Raw genomic sequence first — 19032 nt, 5'->3', positions numbered from 1 at the left:
CAGGTGGCCTGCCCACCCATCTGATCGGTGACCTGGGCCCCCCGTCCCCAACACACACATGCCTGTGCCTTTGCTGGAGTGAGCGCGTGCGCACGAGGCTGGGCTGAGAGCAGACGGAGTGAGAAGTGCGCATGCCTGTTCCTCCGCTGGTGGCACCAGCCGCTACTGCTTCTTTCAAATGATCAGATTTATATTCTGTTAATGGGTCCTTTAAAAATGTAATTGAGTGAGAAGGACTTTTAAAGATTTTTCTATGGCCTGGATACACACCAGAAGACTGAAAATTGCTAATTCACTAACATGAAAATGTGGGCCTCTTCAAAAGGAGGATTCCCTTGGAAAACTTCACAGCAGTCGGCTTAGGCAAGGGAGAAGTTCTGCTCTTCTTCTCCGTTTGCGCTCACGCACACCAGACCTCCTGTTCGCAGACTCAAGTGATGGATGCTCTTTTGTTTCCGCTCCAGACACCAACTGCAGGGGACACTGATGGGTGGGCTGTGTTTCACCGTGACAGCAGCATCATTGGTGGGGAAGGTGCTGTTAGTGAAAACCCGCTGCTTGCTCTGAACCTGCGTGATTTATAAGCACTTGACATGCTTCCTATCTGGAAACTAGTGTAATAGAATTGGTCTCCCGGTGAATTGAGCCCTTTTACCAAGACTTACAGCCAAATATTTTTGCAAAGATGTTACGCCCCCATGCACAAACATTCATTTTGCAATGTGTATTCCAATGCAGTTTATGTAGGAGTGCGCTTTTAAAGAAATGCTTTTCTTAATCTTCATTTGCAAAAAAAGCAATACATTTTAAAAGTTTCAAATGGACAGTGTTTGGCGTTTCTATATGAGTGTTATAAAAAGTGTCTCTAACTGTATACTGGGTGAAAAAATCTACTTAGAAAACATGCGACTCACAGAAAACCATCCTAATGTGTGTGCACCTGTGAATCATGATGACTTCATCAATTCATTTTCATTTGAGATCAGTACAGCAGTTTTTCCTGCCTTTCTCGTATTTCTGTGGCCCTAGCATTTTTTTCAAGGCTGGTCACTGACCGTGGATTTACTGCAGAGAAAATAAAAGCCCTGTCATTGCGTGGGTGAAATGCGCTGTACGGTTCTTGCGTGTTCATCCCTGGCCGAATCTTAAGTTAATTACTGAGCTACTGAGGAGGCAGCGTGCTGCCTTCACATGCCCTCATCTGCCCGAATGTATGCTGTGCGTTGTCCTAGGATTAGTTATTGCTAACTCACAAAGTGGAATGTCACTTCTGAATCACATAGCTCTTCTCTTCCAGTAAGTAAATCGGTTGCATATACTTACCCCACGCTAGTGTGCCAGTGGTCGAGTTTTTTGCAGATAAGAGGAGATAGGTCAGTGTGGAGAGCAGCTGCTGTGGTCTTTAGGTGACACTGCGCCAGGGAAACTGCCTCACTTGGTGATCAAGTCAAATTTTACTCTCGATGGAAATGCCCCGGAAGAATCACTCCGGTAGTGGTGGACTCCGTAAACGCGGGCGTGTTCATCAGACACACGCGTGGGATGGCGGGGGTTTTGGCCAATTTCTTATTTTCTGTTCTTGCTTGTTTCAATGAGAGGCAGAAAGCAAGCCCTTGAATTTGATGGTGTGTCTTCTGGCTTGGAATCGAGGTTTGTGTATCTCAGATCGGCCTTGCTTACGATGGCTCCCCAAGGAGAACGGCTTTGCAAGGCATGCTCCTTGTAACTGTCTGAGACCGGAGTCAGCCGGCTGCTGGTCCACGAACGATGGCGTCATTCCTGCCACTCCTTGGGCCTCCATGGCAGTGGACACCTCAGCGGCCTTGTAGGACGTGGGAAACTTCTGCCAACTTCATGTGTCTTTTCCAAGAGAGCAAGGTTTTCCCAAACTTTGATTCACTCCTTGACTTTACTCTGCTGGTGTTGGGGGAGGGTCTGAGATCGAAGGAGCAGATGCAGAGGCGTGGGACCTCTCCTTGGAGGCTAGCGGCACACTTGCAGAGTGACTGGTGGCATCCATGTGGCCAAATGTCCTTCCCTGTATCTAGTTGTTGAAAAGTGAGGACGTCTGAGGCAGCACCAGTGTGTGGCTCACCGATGGTGGCAGAATTTGCCTGGGAGCAACCCCCAACGTGGTCCAGGCCGTGGGTCTCCCTCCCCATTCTGCACTCAGCTTGTACTCCACGCCCCTTCTGCCCCAGAGGAACTTGTGAGGGCAGCGGGAGTCTCTCTCTCAGCCCACAGGGGTCCCCCTGTCCTTGAGAGTAGATTGCCAGTGCAGAGACCCAGAAAGGGGGTGGTGACCTCTCCTGTCCTAGGCTTCTAGGGGGCCTTCTCCCTTGGGAGTGGACGTTGGTTTGGTGCTGGTCCCTGTGGGAGGGGCAGGGTGCTCAGCCCACGTGGGGCACCTGTCTCCCACCCAGGGGAGGGAAGAAGAAAGGAGGTGGCTGATCCCCTGGGGCTGGGGATCTGCTTGATGGATGACCTGGAGAGAATCTGGTTCCAGCGGGGCATTGCCAGCTTTGCCCTGGAAGCACTGATGAGTTCAGTGTCCTCTTGAGGGTCCTTAAAAATTAGACCTGTTAGCCAGATGCCGCTGGGAGACGGTACAGTGCCCTTTGCCCTTAAAAGTCATCCTGTCCCCCTGGCAACTGACGCCCATGCCAGGGTGTGCGGTCTGGTAAATTGAGTCTGAGCTGGATCCCAGCCCTGCCCCCTCCCCTGCCAGGCCAGGCCAGTGGGCAGTTCCCTCACCCCACACTTGTCTCCTCTCCTGAAGACCCGAGGGGGTTTTCCTCAGCCTGAACAGCTCTCCTTTATTATTCTTTTCTTAGATTACTTCTATTTTCCCAAATTATTGAGACCAGGAAAGAAGTTTAATAGCCACACAGAACATTACCTTTGATTTTTTTTTATTTAAAAATTAATAAAGAACTTAGTGACAAGTATAATAATTTAATCTCTATACGTAATGCCATGTGTACATCTACATATAAGGGAACACTGGACTTTTTACCTTGGTTTTGTATCAAAGGTTTTACTTAAATCTTTCTAAGAGAAGAGTCATCATCTGTTAGTGACACACTGCAATTAAACTATGAAATGGTTTTGAAAATATTTTTTTCTATTGTGAAGATAGTTTAGTTTTTTAATAGGAATGAGTTTATCTTCAGTTTCCTTTTTGAATCCCAAAATGTTAATTCTTATTGTTTATTTTCGGGTCTAGATGCTTTCAAACACTGACGCTTCTTTGTTGACTAGGATGTCGTCTTGTTTAGACAGAATCATAGAACTAATTAGAAAGCTGCTAACACCCTTATTTTAATTCACTGAGATAGTGAGGATTCTTAAAACACAAGGAGAGATAACTTGTTGCAAACATTTTTATAACTTTAGTTAAAAACAGTATAAAATACATGAAACACTTTTTTTTTTTTAATGTTATCGCTACACGAAACAATGGCACTTCCTTCATGGTCAGGATCAACTTACTCAGCCTTCTTCTCGCACAAAAATATTTCTCAATTCTGTTAACTGACATTCCAGGATTTGTGTCCTCATATCTTCCACAAAGATGCATGGTTTTCTTTTTAAGTAAAAGCCTACCTCTGCAATTATAGTTTGAGTAACCCCCAACGACCGCTTACACGAGATCCTCCGTTCACATTTTTTCAAGTCCAGGTCTGATTGCTGATCACTAAGGTCCTTGCAGAATCAAAACACTTAGAATGAAAATAGATTTGCTATTGAGTCAGGAGGAAAATGCATGGCAAGAAATAGCTCCAGTCTGAGAAACGCAGGTGGAGATCCTTTTACCAAGGCTGACCGCTTTGTTATTGGCATCTAATCGATGAGGGGTGCGTGTGAACACGAGATTAGCTAGGAAACTGCTGCACAGAGACGAGAAGACTCGGTTGTCTTGTACGCTCACAAACGACTCCAAATTGAAGTTGTGCCAAAAAAGGCAAAAGAAGATTTCTACTTCCTATTGTGAAAAGCCAAGACTTGACAGACAAAGTCATTAACAGACGAGGGGCTTTTGACTTCTATAAAAAGATACCTGCGTAGGTGCAAAGGAATGTGTGAAAAAATAAAGGAACTAAGATTCCTATTGCAATGTGTAATCAAAAGAGAATCCTTAAGTGTCACAATTTATTTAAAAAAGACCTAAAAACATTTGATTCACAGCTTTCCCCTAGGTATGTCATTTAGTACGACTTACTAATAGGTTAAATGTAGGCGACATGAAGTTGGTTTTTTGGCAGCCGCTAAACTAAGCACGCTGTTTCTCTCTGAGATGGTCAGGTCTTCCACAGTTGTTTCAAAGCATAACGAATTGTATAAAACGTCTGGCTGAGCTTTTGTGATGAACAGTGTCTCAGGGATTGATCCACAGAAACACTTTCCCATGGCAGAGGACGTCTGTGATTTATTGGTGACTGTGTTATCCATTGTGTATCTCTATGGGTGTTTTCAAATTCTTGCCAGAATTTATCACTTGGCCTTTGGGTACCAAAAGATTAAAAATGAGATCTATGAAAGCTTAGTGTCCAATAGCTCTGACCCTGTCAACTTGCAGTGATTAAAGGCATGTCCTGACTTTCGGGGACTCCTGGCTGCTGGCCATTTGGAGAATGAGCAGTAAGCATGTCGCAGGTCTGGAGATGAAGCGAATGCTAAATTTGAGGTGTCAATGTGACACTGAGATGTGGTCACTTGGCTTAGCGCTACAGCACATGAAGGCAAATATACATAGAGTCACATTTTTAGAGATTATTCATGGTCTCTGACCACTTGAAAAAAATTGTGCTTTCTCTGGAATTTGATGTGCTGAAAATCGCACTTGCCGCCCACCCCCCCGCCCCCCGCTTATTTGCAAAAGTAAACATAAAAATGAAGTCCTTTGCAAACGTAAGGGCTACTGTTTCTTCTCAGTATTTTTAAAAAAAGTAAAGGCTTGAAAATAATTATGTTTTAGCTGTGTACAGAGTGACCACCTGCCAGTTTGCAGGTTGATAACGTAATATTTTCCGATCGGGGATGGGGGCATAGAATTTTTACTCAGCATCTTTGACTGTGTAGATTTCATTTCAGATTTTTACATCCGCAAAAGAGCAGCTGGCAAGGAGTGACATTCACTGCCTTGCTCCTGTTACTTATCTGTTACAAAGGCCTTTTTGGTAAAAGCAGGGTGAAAACGGGGCGGTGCCCAGTCAGCCACAGTTTGCTCCATCCTGTTCGTTTTGGAAAAGGATTTACATTTAACTCCAGTGGGTTTTAAAGACGGCCTTGAGACTCCACACACCACGAGTTTTAAAGGAACCAGAGTTTCCATCGTCCGTGCTTTTTAGATTCAGTTTTGGATTTTTGCTTGGGAGTGGAGGCGGACGTCTCCTGAGAGTAAGGCGGGGTTGCAACCTGAGTTTCCTCGAAAGGATGGAGTTTCCTTAGAACTGGCTGGAGTTTGTCTTCTTGTTGCTTAAAATCTAGCTCCACACTAGAAAGGAAAGAGAGAAGAATTTAGTGCTTGGTCTTTCATATATAAAGATCTCCCTTAAAAGAAGAAAAAAGATCTCTCTTGATGGTAGCAGAATTTGATGACACCCAATCAGGGTACTAATCATTCATATTATGTTTATAATGTAATTTTACAACTCAACATTAAGCAACTGGCTATCATATGTTTTTGCTGTAGGTCACAAATAGGTTCATTTTCTTTGAAAAATAACTTACTTGTTTTCATTGCAAACGTTTGAAGTTTTGTTCATGTACACAGCCTGTGTGAAAGGATATAACATGTTTGTTGAAATGAGAAATGTGGCATGTGGATAACCCTTTTGCTTGTCTATAGACTGCACACATGCGCTTCATGGAATATACAGATAACAGAAAATGTGAGTTTTCAGGGGTCACACCCCAAGTGTGAACCTTTTCACAAGGTCAGAGACATCCATTTCTCTCACCTGGAACAGCTGTAAAGTGAAATGACCTTGTCTTATGGTCTCCTTGCAAAATCTCTGTCTGAAAACCTGGTAGGAGCCCACATATCCAACGCTGGGGGAAAGAGTGCGTTTTATCTAGTCAACACCATTTGAATGTCACCCAGTCCTTCTCAAAGGCAGTTTTTCAGGCAAAAAATAGTGTTCCATGAAAATAACCCATAATTGTCATCGCACTGCTGAAGCCAGAAGGTGCAATCGCGTAGCCACGTGGAAGGACACTTGCTAGCAGTGTTAGTGTCTGTGTTAAAATGACAGGATTCAAGATGATTCTTTAAGTGTGTCTTGTTTCTGGTGAATGTCTCCCAAGAACGCTGCAGCTTGCCTGGAGTCCTCCTGTCTTTCCACGGCTTTGGAAAGGACCGCTGTGGACCCCCTAAGTTTCGGAGAGGACCCCATGACTCTTCTGTGCCGAGCCCAGGAGCAAGGGGCCTCGCCCCTCTTCTGCTTCCCTCGCCTATGTCCCTCTGGTTTGAACCCGGGTGCTGCCTCAGCCCAGGCCTCCGGGTCTTCCCACCCTTTGCTCCTCCCACGTCTGCTCTGGATGCCAGACTGAATGTCAGTAGATTTCAGTAAAGGCTCAGCAATGAGGATAATATATGCGCTCATAACATTTTACATCCAGTGGAACCGTAAACCATTTATAAACATGATACCCTCCTGATTTAGAGAACCATTAATCCTAGCCAAATTTTGACATTTTGGAAAGACAAAACAGCAAAGCTGTATTATCTGGAGTTTGAAAAACAAGTTCAAGACCCATCTAATGGACCATTTTATGTTTTAAATCCACTGTTCCATTTTTCTTATCATCAAAGACTACAATATTACTGAAAAAATTTAAAATACGGTCAGAGAAGTTTATGGCTAGTTACCCCACCCCACCCTCCCTACACTCCCAAAACAGGAATTATTTTTCCCCCTCATTTCAAAGGGCCTCTTTGAATTATGCTGCATTTTATAGGAAGGAGAATGAACCTCGTGAACTCGTGGCTTGCTATTCCAGAATATGGGGTGGTGGGGGCGTAGTTCCTCTTAAGGGCAGTTGTGAAAAGTGCAGATGTCGAGAAGCGTTGCATTTGTGAAACACGAGCCTCAGTTACTGGTTCAGTAGGAAGAACTGGGATTTCCATCCTGGCTTTCCCACTTGCTGCCGGGGGGTGGGAGGGGCTCAGATAAGTCCTTTATCCTTTTTAGGGCTCAGTTCGGTTCACTTCAAGGGATACAGTAATTACTGCCCTATCTCACTGAGTTATGATAAGGATCTCCCCAGTTCCCCCCACCAGAAAAAAAAAAGTCAGTGAAAAAGTTCCCTAAACTGTAGGATGCAATTCAGCTATGATTTTGTCCTTATTATCTGTTGAGCACTAATTTTATAATGGGAACAAGAGCTAACATTGATGAAAAAATATCTATTAACGAATTCTTCAACTTGGACATTTAGCAAGGAAAACAAGAACCTTGCCATTGAGTCTTGAGATGTTATAGTAGCCAATACGGTATTCTGGGTACAAAAGAGTAATATCATCCAGGTGCTTGGTTCACATTGAAAGCAAGCTCTCCGGCTCATAACCATTTCAATAGTCCCAGATAGGTTTTGTGTTATTAGATCAGAGGGTGGTGCTAGCATTTCCTAGGCTAACAGTACAGTTCTGGGTACCTGTAATTATTGAATTCCTATTAAGCCCCTGCATTGGGAATCCTGTCATTAACCAATTTATCACACTGCGGAACCATGTAATCACAGAGTAATCTAATCTGACTTCCTGTTAACAAAATGACTCGACTTCATCTGTCAGGTGATTCCTATCTGCACTTCCCCCATGACTGAGAAGCTGCACCCAGGAGCAGATTCCTGGTGGAGGGAGCGTGTGTGGCTGTGAGTGCCTGCAGGGACGTGCCTGCAGTGAGGTGACCTTCAGCCGGGCACCTCCCGCCCCTCCTGTGACCCCCCAGCTGCAGTGCATCTGCTTGTGAGGTGGCACCTGGCCACCAGCCAGGCAAACTGGAGCACTGCACCCCACTACCCACAGGAACAATATGCACTGCTCCGAACGCTGCTCTCCATTTTCCACTGGCGGATTTTTCTTGTTTTAGGAGGAACACACCAAGCCACCTGGGCGACTCTGAAGCAGACAGCTGGCTGGAGAGGGCAGCGTCCGAAGGTTAATAGTCTGGCAGACTCTAGCTGACACAGAGGGAAGGGCCCTTCAGTCTTAGCAGCCAAATGGCCAGACTAAAGCATCACCTGCTGCCCTGGTTTGCTCAGACAACTTGGTCAGAAGCCAGGTGGACATTCTAGGGCACTTGGACTCTGTGCCCAGAACTCATCCCTGTTTAACGTAGTGAGCTGTACAGATAGGTCCTGGGGGGCTTCAGGGGGGCTGCCTGGTGGAGGAGTGACGGTCCTCGCTTTGCTTCAACACTGATCCACAGGACAGTGGGTGTGGGGCGGGCCCCTGGGTGCTGCCTTGTGGATGGTGTGTGTGGGCGCTGCCACCATTGCTGAAGACGAGGCTACTGTCTTCATGGCTGGGACTTTGTTCCTTGCCTAGAGCACCTGTCCTGGCTCGTGGCATGGCTGGCCACTTCTTGTCCCTCTGTCCCCAGGCACAAGTGACCCACTGACTCTCCAGCACCTTCTGAAACATCCCCTGTCACCACTCCCTCCTTCTCGGAGCTCAGTACGAATAATGTATTTGTTTCTGTATCACTTTGCTCCCATCCTCCAAATGCAGGTGCCTTGGCAGGCTGGGTGTCGTCCCATCTCTTCCCAGCACCTGCAACAGGGCCTGAATCACGCAGTGGCCTATGTGATATTTACAGAATTGACACATGAGCCTTAGAGGCCAAATCCATGTCAGCTTCCGCCCCAGTTGCCCCGGCCCACTGGTTCGATCAGTGATGTTGGCCCCTGGCTCTCCTCCCCCAGTGAGCCCCCTCCTCGATGCCGATAAACAGGGCTTCTCACCGAGGCAGCATTGCTGGCAGGTCACCCACTCCCAGTGGAATCTGTGACCCGGCTCCATCCTATCAGAACTTAGTCAAAGAATATTCTGAAACTTAACGCTGCGAAACACACAACAGCCTCTGTTCAGAGCTTGCCTCCCCTACTTCCACTCCTGACTTGCCCTTCTCTGGAAGAGTCTGCAGAGTGAGGTCTTGCACAGGAGGGGCAGGATCAGCAGCGTGCCTTTGCCAGTGGCCAGTTGCGCTCTGTGAAGGGGAACCTGGGAGAATCTTCCCAGTCTCTTTGCTCTTTTCCTGTGGGCTGGAGGCCCTGATGTGGTTTTCTGCATGATGTTGCTTCTAAGCTCCGTCAAGGGCAGCATGCCTGCCCCTTGTGGTTTGGACCTTTCTCCCCAGAGCAGTGCAAGCTCTGAGACTTACTGCCCAGTTGAACAAGCAGACTGGAGTGTGTACATTCCAAGTCTGGGCTCCAGCCCTTGTCCTCATCTCTTAGGACTCAGCTGGGGGCTTACACAGCATCCTGCAACCTCCAGGGTCTTGATGTCCAGCTGCGCACGCGGCAGGAGGCTGCTGGTGGTGTCGCCTGTTTCCCCACAGGCGAGGTCTGGTGTTTGTCATGCACTGTTGAGGGGACACGCACGTCATGCTGAATGCTTCAACCTCGGGAGGAGAAGCAGCCTGGAAAATGTCCTGACTGTAGTGTTTCAGAGGCTGAGTGTGAAGGGGCTGGAGTCAGGCCGGCCTCACCTGTGCTAGGTGTTCTCTCCTTTAACGCCTGAGTTAAAATGCAGGCTGCCGGCTGATGCGGAGTGGTCCCAGGACTGCTGGGGCTGTTTATAAGATCTGATTCCCCGGGAGCGCTTAGCGTTTACCTCCAGATCTCTCCTTTCCCTGCCTGCAACCCCCTCTCCCAAAACCATCCAGCAAAATGCTTGCGTTGAGAGCTCCCGGGAACCGAGGCCTTGCCCGCGTTCCTGCCACCGAGAGCCGTTTGCTGTGAATCCACGTGACTCCCTGTGATCAGTGACTAAAGCAGCGGGGCGCAAACTTAATTTCTTCGGTTAGTCCTTTTCTCTTAAAGGTGAAAGTTTGAGGTATAGGAGCTTTTCTTACAGAATTATTATTCTGTACATTTCCAAAGAAATAAAAATCCGTCTCGAACCTCAGGCTGCTCCGTCAGCTGGCACCAGCTTTATTTTCTACTCCCGGAGCCTCTGCTGGGCTCTGTAGTAACACTTCTCCCCACGGCTGCGCGCGGTGCTGCAGAGGAGCGTCGTCCCGGCGTCTCCAGTGGATGCTCTGCTTGTCTGCTGCTCCTATAAATACTCGGGCCCTGCCACAGTTCCCTTAGCAAACTGTCACCAGCTCCGCGAGTTAATTTAAGGGGAATGTATTTAGAACATCCCTTTCTCCCATCCCCTATGTGGAGCAGTGAAGGGTCTGGTGAGTTGGTTCCCAGGCACTGTGTGTTTTCTGGGCTGGAAGAAATCCTGAGATCCCTGATTTCTCTGACCTCAATAGTGTCAGTCGGGCTCAGTGGACTGCAGAGCGGAGGCCTCCATTGCTAATTCTGTTTGAATCAGATTGCAGGGTCCCCCGCGGTAAGTGTGGCTCGGACAGACTCAGGCTCTGCCACTGTGGGTAAATCACCCCCTCTTCAGGACCTGAGCTTCCATGGAGCCACCACGCACATGCGGAAACACGGACAAGCCCGGGAGAGCCAGCGCGCTGGGGTGAGCTCTCCCCAGCGATCTGAACGGGACAAATAGTGTCCCCAAAACAGAACGGTTTATGTCTGGCCAGCTTTCCGACAGCACCATGGAGTACTCGGTGTTGTTCAGAGGCAGCTCAAAATGCAGCTCCAAGTTCAGGCCGGGATCTCTCCCTTGCAAGTCAGCTGAATCCGGCAAGACTCTTCTCTTCTGGGCCTTGGTTTATGTGCACCGGCTGTACTTCTAGGCAGTGGAAGAACCAGGACCCAAAACAGCCATCACACTCCCCCAGACGCCTCTCTGGGTGAATATTGAGGGGCCCCATTCATCCAACTTGGCCAAAAGCACACCTATGTTTCCCCAGTCTGCTGCCCTGGCTTCCCAAACGCTGCCGACGGCCACCATGCCAGGCACTAGGGACCTAGCTTGACTCGCCCCTCCCGCTGGCTCCCATCACTGGGTCCCGTGCAGCCGCCCGCAGCGGTCTCCAGCGCCCACCTCTCTCCCCGCTGCCTGCCTGAGTCCAGTCCAGTTCCACTTCATCTCGTTTGTCCTCGCACCATCTTTCTCCTGCCCTGACCTGTTTTCCAGTTACCAGAATCACCTTAGGGAAACCTGAGACTCCTTGACAAACTTCTGTGCATCCTTTAAACCTAGGTCACTTGTCGTTTCTTCTCTCTATGGGTTTTCTAGAGTAACATTTGCCCGCCCCTGCGTCCTGTCCAAACCCTGGACCAACTGCTCTGGTCTCTGTACCAGCCTGTCCAGCTCATGTTGGACCATTGCTCCTTTTTCTCGGGTCTGTGAACTCACTAAGGCACAGGCTGTGTTGAATTCAGCTTTGTTAGTGATGCCTTTAATACAGTGACAGACTCAGCACATGTCCTCTGTTTACTGAACTGAAATAAAGGGCTGAGCGGACCCCAGACCCCCTGGCTTCCAGTCTCCGCAGAATGCTGCTGCTGCTGCTTTCTAGTTATAATTTATTCATCAGAATGAACACAGGTGCAGGAAAAACGCCCATATTTTATATACCTATTATATGTGTATGAGTCCTGTCTGATACTCCAATATTAATAATTTGAACACAGAAATGATTCATCATAACTTTGAATCCTTCCCCCACCACTGTTTCACACGGTTGGTGCCTAATCAGAGTTCACAGAACTGCTGTAAGATTGAAAAGTCCAGAATTAGATGGGTATTCAGTAATATTAATACCTCAACTATAAGACCTGTCCTTTTCTCATGGTATGCTATGGCAAGGAAGTTACGATTATGGCTATAAAAAACTGAACATTAGCCGGTTATTCTAGCTATAAATTATACGGTGAAGTATCCAAAGTTACAGTTAGACAGTGACCTTTCTGAGAATATCTTGTTATTTATCCTGTCCGCACAGGAGAATAGTCACTCCTTTAATGCTTGACTGAAGCCCCAGCCTCAGTATCTTTCTCGTCTGTGACTTCCTTTTGAATACAAATATTGGTTTGGCATGCAGGCTGCATCCGAGGGCCCAAATTTGAGGGCCCACCCGATGTAAAGGGATCAGGGAACCACGTTTTAACCTCCCATAATGTTTCACCACAGGGAGGTCCTAGCAGAAGGACTCAAGGTCCTGTTTATAACCTCTGCCCATGATAATTTCACTAACAAGAGCGTCACGTGTATTAAGCATATCTGAGGCCACACTCCTAGCCAGCCATCCAGGTCAGAAAATACACTGAGAAGAGATGGATAATTATTACATGTAGACTGCCAGTTCCCTGCCGGCCCTGGCCTCCACGGGGAGCACACAATTATTATTATTATTTTTCACCTTTGGGCAGGAAGTGCATTGTAACTGCAATTAAAAGGAGAAAACACACGACCCTCCAGAATGGGATGTAGTGAGTCCCGCAGGTGCCTGGGGTGGGACACCCAGCCAGGCAACATGAGTAGGCTCGGCCAGGATCTTGGTCATCACCTTGTCTGCTGTTCTCATCTCGAGGATGGGCACTCTTCTGCCCCGGGAGGAATGACATCTTGAGGTCACAGTGCTTAAGTTAATGTGCAAAGCAACTTGACCCCTCTGAGCCACCAGCCCAGAATGCTGAGCTGGAGATGCTCTCAGGCGCCCCCGTATTTTGACATGAGCAGAGAGGACCAGGATGTGGAGCGGCGACAGTTGTCGGCACACAGACCAGAAAACCATTAGCTTCTTGTGCATGTCTTACGGTGTCACCGGTGACTGGTCTAAACCCCAGGCTCCCCTGTGCCTCCACGGATATGATGTCTATGGGACCAGTCCCTTCAAGGGGGCTGACAAGAGAAAAGAGTCAGCTGAGCGGTCCAGGCAAACCCTAGGTGGCTTCTCTGAGGTCACTGGGTCCCCGAGGAATTTCACACGCTCTCAGTCAGGGCACTGCAGTGAGGGCTGGGTCCTGTCTCTAACCTGTAGAGAAATCTCCACAGTCACCTAAAACTGAATTACACTGAATTACCCTCATGCTGCTTTGGACATAGGTGGCTGCCTTATTAACTGTGACCTTGGAGGGTCTCAAGAGGAGGGCTATCAGTGTAATTAACCTTTCTCTGCTGAATAAATTTTAACTAATTGCTTTACAAATAATATGTTGAGTAATCAGTTTTCAATTTTACAGCTGTAATCAGTTACATATTAGCATTTTTGATACTAAACATTAGTCAGAGATCACTAAAGATTACTAAAACCTAATCCTTGTATATTGGGGAAGAAGAAATTATTTATCTTTAGAATTCTAATAGAATATACAAATTTGGATTGTTGGTTTTGGGAATTTTCAAGGAGAATTTTGAGGTTGGTTAAATCATTTTTTTTCCCCCTGACTTTTAATTTACTTTATTAAAACATATTTCCTTGCACCAGAATAACATTGCCTTAGGTATAATCCAGGGAAATCCTTCCTGTCATCTTCCTCCCGCCCCATCACTCACTGGAAATACCAGGAACAGAGCACTAAATAGTAGACAAAAGGCTAATTTCCTCCACATCAGTTCATGTTGTTAAAGAACTTAATATGCACAGGGGTGGTAATTGAAGCAGGCCTGGAAAGGGCACTTCCACTAAGAGATAATCACTAAATGACAAAGGCGGCAAAGATTCCACTCCAAGTGGGCTCTGGGCAGGCTGGAACTGGCCCCAGTTCTGCATAGAAATGCAGTTACTTCTCTTAATAGTAAGACTTCATTAGTCGTGAGGGGCCGAGTTCTGGTGGCTGTCCTGATGGCAGGCCACCCTCCCCAGCTCCCTTTTTGCAGCACTCTGGAATCAGTGAAATGTCCCTGCATATGGATCTTTATCTGGAATCTTTGCAGCTTTCTAGTTTGTGTTCTTATTGGTGATGCCATGAATTTCCAGTGATGATTTGAGAAAATGCAGACCATTAATTCTGTGAATTCCTTGTTCAAGCTCATAATATTAGGGTATTATCCTCGAATTTCCTGAAAGCCTCCAATGCATTGTGAAAAGGAACTTGTAGATTTGGGGAACTTCCTTGATAAGCAGTTGAAGATTGTGATGTACTGGAAAGTTCCCCAGCAGCTGTAGAGATGAGCGCACATGTGCCAGCAAGGCATCCCCTTCCATCCTGGCAAATGCTCTGTTTCTAGATCCTTCCGGTTGTCCTAACCCTCTAGCCCGGGGGAGGGTGGTGGCGGGTGTTCCAGAGAACACATCTAAACCTTCCCCAGTTTGGTACCCCTTGAGATGATCCTGTCTCCCCTGAGCCAGCTGTTCCCAGGGCGGCTGAGCACCCTGTCCTGTAGCTCCCTGTACCCTGCCTTTCGTCACTGTGTCTGTGGCCCACACCTTCTGTTAGAAGGCTCCCTGTTGTCATAAGCTCTCTTGTTTATGGGATCTTGTGGTCGGGATCGCGTGGGTTGTCTTCAGCCAGATCACCAGTCCTGCCATCTCCCAGTGTCTGGGGTCAAGCTCATCGTCTTCTAGGAGTTCCATGAAGAATCCTTGCTGAAGAATGCATACCGAAGTATTTTATTTTTAATGCGATTTTAAAAGGGATTTTTTTTTTTTTTTTACTTTCCTTTTCGGATATTTCATTGTTCGTGTAAAGAAACGCAACAGATTTCTGTATGTTAATCTTGTATCCTGCTACTTTGCTGAATTTGTTTATCAGCTCTAGGAGTTTCTGTGTGGAGTCTTTTGGGTTTTCTATATATAGTATTAAACTTAAAAGCTTTTGCATAGCAAAGGAAACTATAAACAAAATGAAAAGACAACCTACGGAATGGGAGAAAATGTTTGCAAACAATGCGACTAACAAGGGCTTAATTTCCAGAATATACAAATAGCTCAAACAACTCAATAACCAAAAAACAAACAGCCCAGTCCAAAAGTGGGCAGAAGACCTGAAACAAGCATTTCTCCAACGAAGACATACAAATGGCCAATAGGCACATGAAAAAATGCTCAGTATCGCTAATTATCAGATAAATGCAAATCAAAACTACAATGAGGTATCACCTCACACCGGTCAGAAAAAGTCCATCATTAAGAAGTCTACAAACGATAAATGCTGGCGAGGGTGTGGAGAAAAGGGAGCCCTCCTGCACTGCTGGTGGGGATGCAGTTTGGTGCAGCCATTATGAAAAACAGTATGGAGATTCCTTAAGAAACTGAAAACAGACTTACCAGATGGTCCAGCAATCCCCCTCCTGGGCATATAATTTGGAGGAAACTCTTAATTCAAAAAGATAGCAGCGCTGTGTACAATAGCCAAGACATGGAAGCAACCTAAACGCCCACTGACAGGAGACTGGACCAAGCAGCTGTGGTATGTTATGTACAGTGGAATACTAGTCAGCTGTCAGAAAATGAAATCATGCCGTTTGCAGCTACATGGAGGCATGGATGGACCTGGAGATCATCATACTAAGTGAAGTAAGCCAGAAAGAGAAAGAAAAATACCATATATCACTTATATGTGAAATCTAAAAAAAAAAAAAAAAAAAAAAAAGGCTCAAGTGAACTTATATACAAAACCGAAGCAGCCTCACAGACATAGAAAAACAAACTTAAGGTTACCAAAGGGGAAAGGGTCGGGTGGAAGGATAAATTAGGAGTTTGGGATTTGCAGATTCTAACTACATATAAAATAGATGAACAACAAGGTCCTGCTGTAGAGCACAGGGAACTATATTCAATTCCTTGTGATAGTGTATAATAAAAAAGAATAAGAAAAGGAATGTATCTATATATATACGTATGTGTGTGTGTAACTGAATCACTATGCTGTACACCGGAAACGAACACAACATTGTAAACTGACTGTACTTCAATTAAAAAATGCATATAAGCCTCGAATGGAAGGGGCTCAAGTGTTTTATCAAAATGGTTGTTTGAAATTTTGTCTCTGCTTGACAACCAGTGACCAGTGGGTCATATCAGATGATGAAAGTACGGCGTAGACACCGGGGCATCCTGCACACTGCCTCCCTCTGTGGCGTCAAGACAAAGCGACAGGCAGACCCGCGGCGTTCCCATCCCCTCAGGTGCCGCGCCCACTCACTGATTCACTGCACAATTATCCGTGTCACTCCGGGCCAGCTGTGCGGTGGCCCCAAGAGACAGAAAGGAGGCAGGTGTGGGCAGTGCTCTCCTGCGGGTACAGTTGCTTCAGGTCTTGTAACTAACGGCAGGAATTCTAATGCTTTACAGGGAGATTTTAAATTCTGCTAAAGATCCCATTTAATTAATCTGAATCATCATTATCATTGTCTCTTCAGCCTCCCTTTCGTTCCCCAAAGCCTTTGAATTGAGGTTGGCATGAGCTGTCCTCGTGAAAATGTACAGATTTGAATTCAGGCCATTTTGTGGTGGTGCTATTTTACGAATTAACCACTTCGGTCAAGCAGGGAAATGGTACGTTTCATTGTTCCCTTTTGAAACCGAATCTGAACAAAGGGTGACTCATGAGCAGATGGATGACTCATCAGGTTGGTCTGACAAGAAGACTGAGAGAGTCTGGGCACAAAAAATTTCGACTGCTGATGAGCAAAGATTATTTTAGTAATTTATCCTTAAAACATTTTCTGAAATAATTATAGCATATTTTGACAGGAAATAAGGATGATAAGCCAGAAAAGTTTTACTAAAAGAAACTAAAGCTTGTATCTGTTACCTTGTTTCATGCTGAGATGGTCTTAAGTTAGAATTTCACAATTGGTCTGGATCACAATTGAAGGAGTATCATTTTAGGGGGAGAATGTAATCATGTCAACCACCTCAAAATTCCCAGTTACGGGGTTTCAGTGGCTAGTAAACATGGCAACAAGGATGGTTGTTCAGCTCCCTGTAAGTTGATTTGCCAGCATAAGAATGGATGTTATTTGGTTAAGAAATGCCCTGTGCATGTCTAGACTTTTACCTCCATGTGTATTTTCGGTTGAAGCTCTCGGACCCCTTTCCTTTCGTAACTGTAGATCACCGACTCACGGGATCTCAGAGCTGGGAGGGACCTCCCGACCCCTTCATGCAATCCTGCAGGACTTGGAGATCTAAGGATGCCCCGCCGAAGAGAGAGGCAGGCACCCGCTGTCTGAGCTTCAGGCTCAGGCCCGCTTGCAGTGCTGGCAGCCCTTTTCCCCTGAAATTTCTTCCAGATCTTTTGTCCCTTTGATGTATTTTTCCAAGCCCTGTATATTTCCATGACAGACTTATATTTTGCAGAGAAACATGTACCGCCATGCATGGCAAAGGCATACATTTATCCGAGGACTATGTTGCCAGCAACGCAGGCGGCTGCATCTTGGACATGGTGCCCTTTGCACGTCTCTGGGCCACGTGTTCCTGGCAACATGGTGGATTCTCACGCGGCTCAGAGAGGGTAATTGGGTTTCGAGTGAAAAGCGGTGTGTAAATGCAAGACAGGCGGGGTCAAATTCATTGACCTCCAGGGCTCCCTGCCCGCCAGCAAGCAGGTCTGACAAATTGCAACACGTGGAGATTGGCAGCCCTGCTGGCCCCTCGTGTTCGTCCAGGCTCTGGGACAACCACAGTCCTTTGGCATTTTAAAATGTCTTTATTCTGAAATTTCTTTAACCTATTCAGTCCTGAGGTGCTGCAGGCATCCTATGGGAAAGACCAAGGAGATGGGCAGAGATGGGAGGGGGACTCCCAGAACATCGGTGAAGTCGAGGATGCAGACCCTGGTACCTGGGGGCCAGAGCCAGGCATGGGACCAACTGCCAGGACTCTGATCTTGAGCTGATCTCCTCCCGTCCGATGGCACCGTCTCTGGGTAGAGCGCATGCAGGAGTTGAGGGAGGACTTGCTGCAACTTCCTCTGTGAGGAGAGATGCACTTTAATCATTAAGTCTCTGAAATTTGGACACTCCCTCTGGCTCACATCTGGGATGTTTTGGCTGCCCCTGTGCACTGCTCCGGGGTCACCTGCACAGGTCACTTCTTCTGCCCGAGGCCTGTGGAGTTCTGAATGCTTTTCTATCAAAGAAACCTCCAGTCTCCATGAAGCAGTTGGCATTTGAAGAATCACAGGATTGACTGAAAACTGAGAAATCCTCTGGCTGAAATCCCCCGTGCTCACCCTGCCCATTGTTTTTTGGCAAAAAGGAGCCCTGGGGGAAGTTGCCTATCTCGGCGTATTAACAACTGCCAGCCACGAGGGCAGCATCGGGTGGCCGAGAGTCTCCCGAGAGCCAGTCCAGTTTCCCCTTCACCCTCTTGTATCGGTCTTTGGTGTTCTGGTGGGATTACAGAAGCCCCCTTAATCGAGGTGCTGGACTCAGCACCACCAGGGTGATCCCCACGCTGTGACCGCCGCCTACACAGGGCTGGATGCTCCTGGCAAACAGGCTTCTCTGTTGTTGGCCCCCGACCCTCGGTCCTCATCTCTCCAGCTGCGCGCTCACCAAGAGGATGCTGGGTTTGGATCTGTTTATGCCATTTGTGCTCACCACTGAAACGATGTGATTTATTTGAGCATTACATCAACCAGCAAAATATAAGGGAGGCCAGAGAGAATTATTTCTGTGGGCTAGATGCCTTGGAAAGAGGAGAATGCCACAAAGTATTGAGTGTGACAAAGAGAGGGACATAGCAGCACCCAGAAGGATCCTGAAACCAGATTCGGTCTTACGACCTTGTTCCATTTCAAACGAAGGAAAGTGGGTGCAGCCCATGAAGATACCTTGGAAGCCTTGTGGTGCTCATTGACCCAGGAAACATCTGGGCCTCACCTTGGCGTAACTTTAAATTATGTAAACATAAGACCGCAATAGATACGATTCAAATTCAAGTAACATGTTTAAGTTCACGGTTTCCCTTTTGACTGGTGTTCCAATTAGTCAACCAG

At 46.9% G+C, this 19032-nt stretch overlaps 2 protein-coding genes across 7 annotated transcripts in view; one reads left to right on the top strand and one right to left on the bottom strand.

The window, feature by feature from the left end:
- DOCK1 (dedicator of cytokinesis 1) overlaps window positions 1-19032 on the top strand; it is a 484307-nt gene that overhangs the window by 192191 nt on the left and 273084 nt on the right. The gene's annotated exons all lie outside the window — the stretch shown is intronic.
- Window positions 2887-19032, bottom strand: part of INSYN2A (inhibitory synaptic factor 2A) — a 59373-nt gene continuing 43227 nt past the window's right edge. The window contains exon 4 of one of the 5 annotated variants that reach the window (XM_074373405.1): window positions 2887-5497. In XM_074373405.1, coding sequence (XP_074229506.1) covers window positions 5314-5497 — 184 coding nt within the window. In that variant the 3' untranslated portion in view covers window positions 2887-5313. Of the gene's footprint in view, window positions 5498-15653; window positions 18637-19032 lie in introns of those variants that run through there. The other 4 variants (XM_074373404.1, XM_074373403.1, XM_074373401.1 and 1 more) reach the window with 4 other exon arrangements.

The sequence above is a fragment of the Camelus bactrianus genome, chromosome 11 (genome assembly GCF_048773025.1).
Source record: "Camelus bactrianus isolate YW-2024 breed Bactrian camel chromosome 11, ASM4877302v1, whole genome shotgun sequence".
NCBI lineage: Eukaryota > Metazoa > Chordata > Mammalia > Artiodactyla > Camelidae > Camelus > Camelus bactrianus.
The sequence above is the reverse complement of the archived record's forward strand: the minus strand, read 5'-3'. Positions and strand labels throughout refer to the sequence as shown.